Source organism: Camellia sinensis, chromosome 8 (assembly GCF_055761805.1).
Source record: "Camellia sinensis isolate YWXY chromosome 8, ASM5576180v1, whole genome shotgun sequence".
In the NCBI taxonomy this organism is placed as follows: domain Eukaryota; kingdom Viridiplantae; phylum Streptophyta; class Magnoliopsida; order Ericales; family Theaceae; genus Camellia; species Camellia sinensis.
Genome location: NC_138968.1, coordinates 32,588,500 through 32,597,407, shown reverse-complemented (window position 1 = coordinate 32,597,407; position 8,908 = coordinate 32,588,500). Strand labels below are relative to the sequence as shown.

Here is an 8,908-nt window from a genome sequence, read left to right as displayed (position 1 = left end):
ACCCATTCTGGGTATGGTTTTCTGTATACAGGAGTCTGGACCCCCCGAGCCATTGGTCCACATATCTCCCTAACAATATCAGCAATCTGGTTTCTAGGGACCATATTTTGTGCCTGCTGAACCACTACTGGAGGGGCAAACACAGGATTTGGTGGACAAACTTGTGCTTGTGGTCCTCTTGGTCCATAAGGTAGTAAATTTGGGGCTGGTTGTCCTTGCGGTGCAGGTTGCTGTTGAGGGTATGGGTAACCCCTTTGAGCATGACCTGCGAAAGGACCTGCAAAAGGTGCTGGAACAGGTGCTGGGTCTCTGCCATTTGTAGGAAAACCCTCCAACCCCCCGGGTGTAAATTCGAATAAGGGATTAGTGTACCCCCTTGTGCCAGGTATGGCTTCGAACATGGGATTTGTAACCATTCTTATGCCAGCTTCTTGTACTTGGCCAGATCCACCATCCTGTGTGGCTTCATTATTAAATACTGAGGCATTTTGGCCTGCTATAGGCCTTGAAATGGGTTCATACCAAGACTGAGGTGATGGTCTTTTAAAGTTTTGGGTACTAGTTTGACCATTAGAATGTCTATTAACTTGCATAGGCTGTTTCTCTTTAGCCAATCTTTGTTGGGGGACATTTACAACTTCTTCCGTGTGTCTTGTGTTTGTTGGTTGGTGGTTATTCATTCGATCCAAAAAGGATGTTGCCCACCTTTCCATTGTGTTCATTAATTGTTGTCCCATGGCATCTACTAAACCATCCCATGGATTTGTTGGTTGAGTAAATGGCACAATGGATGGTCCAATTCCTTGGTTTCGTCCAGTAATATGAACATATGGTTCTTGTCCAGAAGTATTGGTCTGTTCGACCATAGGTTCTGACAATATAGGAGTTTCCACAGGATGTGTTACCACATTATCCTCTGGATTTGGTATTTCTACCTCTCCTTCCACGCCTTCTTCCAAGCGTTCATTTTCTCCTTGTCGTCTTCTTCTAGCCATTTTTAATCGAGTCCCACTGGGCGTGCCAAAAATATATGTTGGCTTTTTGGCTTTTCGAAGGGTATTTTTGTGAATGTGAGCGTGCCAGCAAGGATCAATCAGTCCTTACAGAAATTGTGATTGCCAACCAATTATCAGACGATTGTGTTTTAGTTCTTTTCAGCCTCAATGAAGAGGACTTTTACTGGTGGCTTGACTTAGGAGAAATTAAGAGAAATAACAGTAATACGAAGAACAATTGAAGTATTTCATAAAAATGAACACTTACAATGGTCCAAACTCAGCCTCGGAGAGGTTTACAACAACAATCTACTTGAATCTACTTGAAGCTACTCCTATGAATCGAAGTACAGTGCGGGTATTTAAAGTGCAGGTATTTAAAGAACAAGTATTTAAAGACTGGAAATGTAAAAGACTGGAAAAGAAAATATATGAAGTAAATGACTGATTTGTATGATCTGAGTCCGTCCTTTTTTTTTGGGGGCTGCCCTGCTATTTATACTCGTCAGTGATGACCTTCGAACTGCACTTCGAACCGTCGAACTGCTCCTCGATGATCGCTGATCATGCTTCCTTACAAGTAGCTCCATTACGCCATTACTGGCAGTTGAGCTTCCCTCTTGTACTTGAATTTGAATATGAGTAACCGTTGAAGATATGTCATATTGCATCCCGTTATTGATCTAGTGTTACTCAGATCATGTGAGGACCAATATTTATTGCCACGTGTACGATCAGGATTAAAGGCTTGAATAACCTTCCTTTATTACCCTTACTCTGCCACGTGTTGAACTGTAACTGGCTTTTACAAAATATGTAGCCAACACCTGTGCATACTAATCCTCATAATTATAAAAATTGTACATTTACCCTCCTTTTTAAGATAGTTTGGAAGAGACAAAATGATATATTTTCATCAGCGATGATAGGTATCATGAAAAACATTTCATGAAAATAATTATGAAGTTTTGTGACATTTGGATTACACTTAGAATAAAGCACCACACACTAATTAAGGTAATCCAAAGATCATAAATTTTTCATGATCATTTTCATGAAAAAATTTTCATGATCCCTAATTTTTCTCTATTTTTATAGATAAATAAATCAATATATATAAGTTCATGGATGAGGAAAGTAAATTAATATTTGCAAATTGTTAAGGGTCATGGTGTAATTAACCCTATTTATAGCAAGGTAATAACTTCCTTGTCATATTTTCATTGACCATAGTGCCTAATTTGAATTAATTTGTAAGGAAAATATTGATTTAATTTGAATTAATGATCCAAAAGATTCAGCCAATCTAGGTAAAATATTTAATTTTACTTTGAAATTTGGTCAAATCTCGGGAAAAAAAAGAAAAAAAAGAAGAAAAAAAAAAGCTATGAACATACAAAATGCTATGAATAATTTCTCCAAAAATAATTAACTAAGAATAAATGCTTGCAATTTAATGAGGCTGTATTAATGGGGTTTTCTATATATAAAAAATAATATTATATGTGCCAATTAATAGTTAAGGGTCATGGTGTAATTAATCCTATTTATAGCAAGGTAATAACCTCCTTGTCATATTTTCATTGACCATAGTGCCTAATTTGAATTAATTTGTAAGGAAAATATTGATTTAATTTGAATTAATGATCCAAAAGATTCAGCCAATCTAGGTAAAATATTTAATTTTACTTTGAAGTTTGGTCAAATCTCGGGGAAAAAAAAAGCTATGAACATACAAAATGCTATGAATAATTTCTCCAAAAATAATTAACTAAGAATAAATGCTTGCAATTTAATGAGGCTGTATTAATGGGGTTTTCTATATATAAAGAATAATATTATATGTACCAATTAGTATTTTAGTTAGTGTACTAACAGATAATATGGTATAATTTTAGAAGCTTTGGATATTTGTAATTTATATAATGGGTGTGGTCAGTAATAATATCATAACATATACTGGTATATTAAGTCGTTTATCAATTGATATACGCAACGAGTAATGTTAGAAACCCCAAATATTCTATCAAAAATTTTATCAAATATCTCACATGGGTGTGGAACCCACACAATGTGGGTCGCATGTGGGTCCCACAGCCATGTGAGACATTTGCTAAAATTTTTAGTAAAATTTTTGAGACCTTTAATATTTTTGATATGTAACACCACCGATATATAAATGTTGTATTAAATAAACTGTATTTAATTTGGATATGTCAAAAGTAGTAACCACTTAACAAAAAATGCTATCTAGCGTTATTAGGACATTATTTAATATTGAGATTAAATTGAAATGTGCTTTGAAAATAATTGGAAAAGAGTAAAAATATTTTGAAATTAATGAAAAATATTTTATATTTTTCTTAATATTTTTTTAACTTCAAGAGCACTTATTAACAAGATCATAATAATAAAATAAAAAACAGAAAAAAGAAAAGAGAACAACACAAACACTTTTCATATATTTCAAATTCTTTTTTAACATCTCTACCTATTTCAAAAACACTTTTCACGCCATTCCCAATAATACTAAAAGAGATCTTATGAACACTCGTTAACATTTGTATAAAAATTAGTTTTTTTTTTATTTTTTGATTTGAACTTGACAGTGTAAGTTTACCAAATTAACATAAATACTCATTTTTATAAAATTTCCAAGAAAAAGTAAAAAATTTCTATTGCATTATTCATCAAAAAATGAAATAGAAACTTTCAACTACAAGTATCCAACCCCTTACACCTCTTTATGCCTTGCTTAGATGAAGACTTGAATTTTATTAACTTTAAAGCTTTAGTGCTTTCTTGTGGCACAACTTTAGGACTTTAGCACATAAATAAGACAATAGAGCACAAACAATGGGCATGTCCAAAAAGCTAAATGCAAAAGTGAGGCACTTAATGGACCAATATTTTGAAGTTACTGCTCTTTGGGATGCCAAAAGGGATCAAAGTGGAGGCCAGTGGAAGAAATTAAAGGCACCCCTCGTGATTTGGTGATTTTAATTGTCACACTGGAGGCGTATACTACTCCCTTTTCAAGTCTGTGAAGTTTCTTATAACCTACAACGGTCCCCCTCGCAATCAAATTCCCATCGATGTAAATTTCGTGTTGTTTGATTCGTTGACCCAGTCCGATTGCCTCTTGAATTCTGACCACATTGAATCTCAACTTTTCATCTGTTGCCCTAAATTCAATCCAATAATCTTTTTCTTGATCACTGGGAGCCCAATAGGTCCATAAATGGTCACTATCTAGAACATTTTCGGGCCCAAAACCACCGTCCTTACCTCCTCTTTGGCTACTTGCTTTTGTAGAACATTTCTCAGCCAAATTTGTTGAAAAAATGGTGTCAATTGCACTTCTAAACTCTTTCAATCGTTGCACATCGTTCTCAGATAATAGACCGGTCGTATTAGGCGGCACATTGAGTAGTAGCAAGCAGTTTCGTCCGACCGAGTTGTAATAGATCTCTAGCAATTGGCTCAGTTTCTTTGGTTCTTGTGATTTATGCCAGAACCACCCAGTTCGGATCGAAACATCGCACTCTGCCGGTAGCCAATCGGTTCCTTTCGGATCACCAGTATTGAGATAACTGCACATTATTATTAACAAATATATTTTAGGTAATGTACCAACTTGATGCATACGTTAGAGCATCTCCAATGGTAGTAGGCATTTTACCTATTTAAATATTACTATAAAGTATATATTTTATTTTGCCTATCGACTGTTTTATGTTTTTACTCCAACCATGCTCTTTATTTTAGCTATTTATCCAAATACTATTAATTTTATAGAATGCCACGTCAACAACAAAGATGGAGGGAAATGATCCTAATGATTGAATACATTTTGCCTAGCATTGAAGGCTAGCTACATGTAGCTAGTGAATATGAGTTGAGGCAAAATGCCTAATCATATGCCTAGTACATTGGAATTGAAAAAAGTGAATCACACTAGGCATTTTAACTAACAAGTATTATATGCCTAGTGCATTGGAGATGCTCTTATGCTAAATGAATTGAAAAAAAAAATGCTGACAAGTTAGTGGGCCTTATGTTGCCTGGGACCCACTAATCGCAATCCTTTATTTTTTAAGGAAAAATTATCATTTAGGAAGAGTTTTTAAAAATTATTACACATTAATAAAAAAAAATTTGACTGTTAAATATTAATATTTATAATATTCATAACTTTTTTTCGTATATATTTTTCTCACAACCACTAATTTATAATTCCCCAGCATTCAATATCCTAAGACCTATTTTTAAACTTGAAAAAATAGTGCACCTTTTAGCCAAATATTTTTGGATAAATTATAAATACATATTCTGAGATTTGCTTAAAATACGAATTGCTTCATATAGGTTGAAAAATTACAAATACCTCTCTGTCAGATTTTTTATTTAACAAAATTAATTGAAAAAATAAAATTTCTAACTGCTCACCTATACAATAATAAAATTATCTGAATTATTAATTGAAATAAAATTTTAACATGTTAGGTAGCTCTTTCATTTTCAATTTTCAGTTTTTATTCATAAAAATTTAGAAAACTATCATAGAAACTTGTTTGATAATTTTTTTTGATTTATAAATGGTTATCTCAGTTTGTAAATTTGAAGAAAAAACGTAAACTCAAAAAAATTAAGAATTTTACGTTAGTTTTTAAACAAAAATTTAAAAATTTGACTAACAATTGTTTTTTTCAATTAGTTTTTTTTTTCAGTTAATTTTTTTTTTCAAATAAATTTTTTGTCAATTAATTTTTTTTCTCAATTAGTTTTTTTAAATATTTTTTTTCAATTATAATATGTATGATCCCATTCTCATAAATAATAAAATAAATAAATATAAATATTTTAGCTCTGAACAAATATATTTTTTAATTTATGTTTTTAAAATTTTTCAAACATTTTGTTTAAATCAAACGTGTTTGTAGTTTATGTTTTTCTAAAAATAAACAAAAATCAATTTATAAAATTTTTGTAAACATAAACAAAAAACGTAAACATTACCAAACGCTACCTAATTAACTTGATAATTTGTTAATAAAATGACCTACTTGTTATGAAATTAGAAATTTTAAGAGGTATAATGTAATTTTTAAAACTATAAGAAGTAATTTGTAATTTAAATAAATCTCAGAAGGTGTGTTTATAATTTATCCAATCTTCTTTTTTTTTTTTTTTTGTTACACCCACCAAAAAATTGCTTTTGAGTTTTGGCAGTTGAGAAGCATGAAGTTGCTGAGGATGATCATTAAAAATTAAAATATACAGAGGTGAACAGTTTTTTGGAAATTTTTATAAAATAATAAATTACTTAAAAAATTAAAAAAAATTATTGTGAAGCATAAAATAAAAAAAATAAAAAAGTGCTTTTGAAATTTTCAAAATTTATTTTTACTTACTTAACAATGCTTGCATTTCCGATTGAGAGTGAGGTACGGTTAATAGTGGACCAGCATGTCTTCCCGGCAAACCCGTTTTCATCTCCGACCCATCTCACGTCCGGTCCGGCATCGGAAAAAATGTTGATTGTGCTCTGCAATTCCTTCACCATTCCGAACCAATCACTAAAATAATAGGTCATGTTTGTCGCATTCGCTCCCTTTGCTCCGTCGAACCATATCTCTCTAACACTTCCATAACTATTAACCAAAAAAAAAAAAAAAAAAAAAAAAAAAATCTCATAACAAGATCATTAATTCCAAATCCTTATTATAGTTATTTAAATTGTTTGGTATGCATTATTTTAGCACATTATTTTATTTGAATCATAATTATCTTATTTAAATCATATTACTCAACACATTTTATATTTTTTCATAAAAATTTAATGCTTTCCAAACAATTCCTAATTCTGTTTTACAGTTGGATTTTTGTCATTCTAACACTGACACAACCCAGTGGACTGTTCGAATGAAATGACGTGTGCTGGTCAGTTTTCGGTAGGTATTGGGTAGTTTTCCATTTATATCGGTTTTTATCTAATTCATGATCATGAGCCAATATGACTGATTCCCGAATCTCAATACAATCGATTGTAAAATTTTCTTATACTGTTGATGATTTTAAAAAATTTATGAGACATACAGACATGTGATTAGTAATTCATATGATATAAAAATAAATTAACATACCACTTTATTTATTTTTTTATGTATTTTTTTCATAAAAAATTAAAATAATTTATTCCAAAAGCTTAATTTGAAATCATGTACTTACTTGTTGAGTAGCTCTTGTAATTGGGCCAAATAGTACTCATTGTACTCCACATTATTGCCATACCTCCGGTCATGCCGATCCCACGGTGACAGATACAAGCCGATATCGACGCCGCGAGATTTTGCAGCGTCCACTAGAGCTTGAACAACGTCGCCATGACCGTCTTTCCACGGACTTCCAATGACAGAATGGTCAGTGTACTTGGAAGGCCACAAGCAAAAACCATCATGGTGTTTTGCAGTGAGAATCATGAGAGAGATTCCGGCTTGGAGCGCGGTGTCGACCCATTGATCGGCGTTGAGCCCGGTCGGGTTGAAAATGTCCGGGTTTTCTTGCCCGGTTCCCCATTCGGAGTTGGTGAAGGTATTGACTCCGAAGTGGAGGAACATGATGATCTCTCTTTGTTGCCATTTGAGTTGGGAATAGGATGGGAGAGGAAGGATTGGCAATGGTGGTGTTGTTAGCCATGAAAATGTGAATTGGAATAGTGATGATAATAGTACTGTCACACACAACAAAGAATGAGGAAGCTTCATCATAATGGTCTCTCTTTTTCTCTCTCTCTCTCTCTCCTCTTTCTAGCTTTCCTCTTTCTTGCTCAGCTTATAAAGGAAAGGTGGACATGGGTTTACAACAAGACAAAGACTAGCTTAGCCATAATGGTCCTTTCTGTCTCTCCTCTCTCTTTGGTAGGCTAATAAGATTTCGTTTGGGATTTGAGATGGTTTTTTAATTTTTTAATTATTTTAATTTATGGTTAAAAAGTTTATTTAGAATAAATTTTTTTACTTTTTTAATTTTAATGAGAAGAAAAATAAAATAATTATGATTTAGATGTGACATTTTATTTTATTAAATTAAAAAGTTTATTTTATCTTTTTGTGACTATTTTAGTCAAAAAGTCTAAAAATCTCGTACGCTAAACAAAGGCTAAAATAGAGGAGATGGGTTCATATTAAGGGCATCTCCAACGGTACATCACTTTTTTTACTAAATTTGAGTAAAAACTCTCTTTGATATCGCCTGTTCCAACGAAGGGATTTGACTTTTCATCAAATCACTGGTTGACCGGGTGGTCGATCGACCAATGTAAATTTTTCACCAATTGAGAGGTCATCCGGGGGGTTAACCGCCCAGTGTAAAATTTTTACAAAATTTTGCTTTGAGGTGGTCATCCGGGAGGACATCCAGAGGACATTCGATGGTGAAAATACAACGGTAATAAATAGTGATTTAATGAAAGGCATAAAGATCAGTAACATTACATTCTTAGAACTTTTATTTAAAAATATTAAAATATAGTCGGGATTCATTTTATATACGGTAGAATTCAAGTCTTATTTTGCAAAGGAAAATGATTGGTGGCCCTAAAAAAGTTGCCCCTAATATCCCTAATTTCCATTTTTGGAAACTGTTTTCTTTTTTTCTTTCTTTTTTCCTTTTTTTTTTTTTTTTTTACCTGAAATGGAATTTCGGGGCATTCGGGCCACCCCATTTCGGGCCCTCAATCACTGCCGTTTTGCAAATGTAGCTTTTCTTTATTTTTTATTGGGGGAATTACATCTCAATGAGACAAATTTTTTTATTTTTTATTGGGGGAATTACATCTCAATGAGACAAATTTTTTTTATTTTTTTATTTTTTTTACAAACATAGCGGGGCAACATTTCACTTGCATCCTA

General features: G+C 32.4%; 1 protein-coding gene across 1 annotated transcript; it reads right to left on the bottom strand.

Annotated features, from left to right (window-relative positions):
* Positions 1-3,646: 3,646 nt before the first annotated feature.
* On the bottom strand, positions 3,647-7,895 carry LOC114281729 (alpha-L-fucosidase 1). The gene is made up of 3 exons (XM_028224282.2): positions 7,227-7,895; positions 6,410-6,649; positions 3,647-4,588 (listed from the first exon to the last, which is right to left on the bottom strand). The coding sequence occupies exons 1-3, from the start codon at positions 7,763-7,765 to the stop codon at positions 3,913-3,915; spliced, it is 1,455 nt and encodes a 484-aa protein (XP_028080083.2). The 5' UTR covers positions 7,766-7,895; the 3' UTR covers positions 3,647-3,912.
* Positions 7,896-8,908: the final 1,013 nt, after the last annotated feature.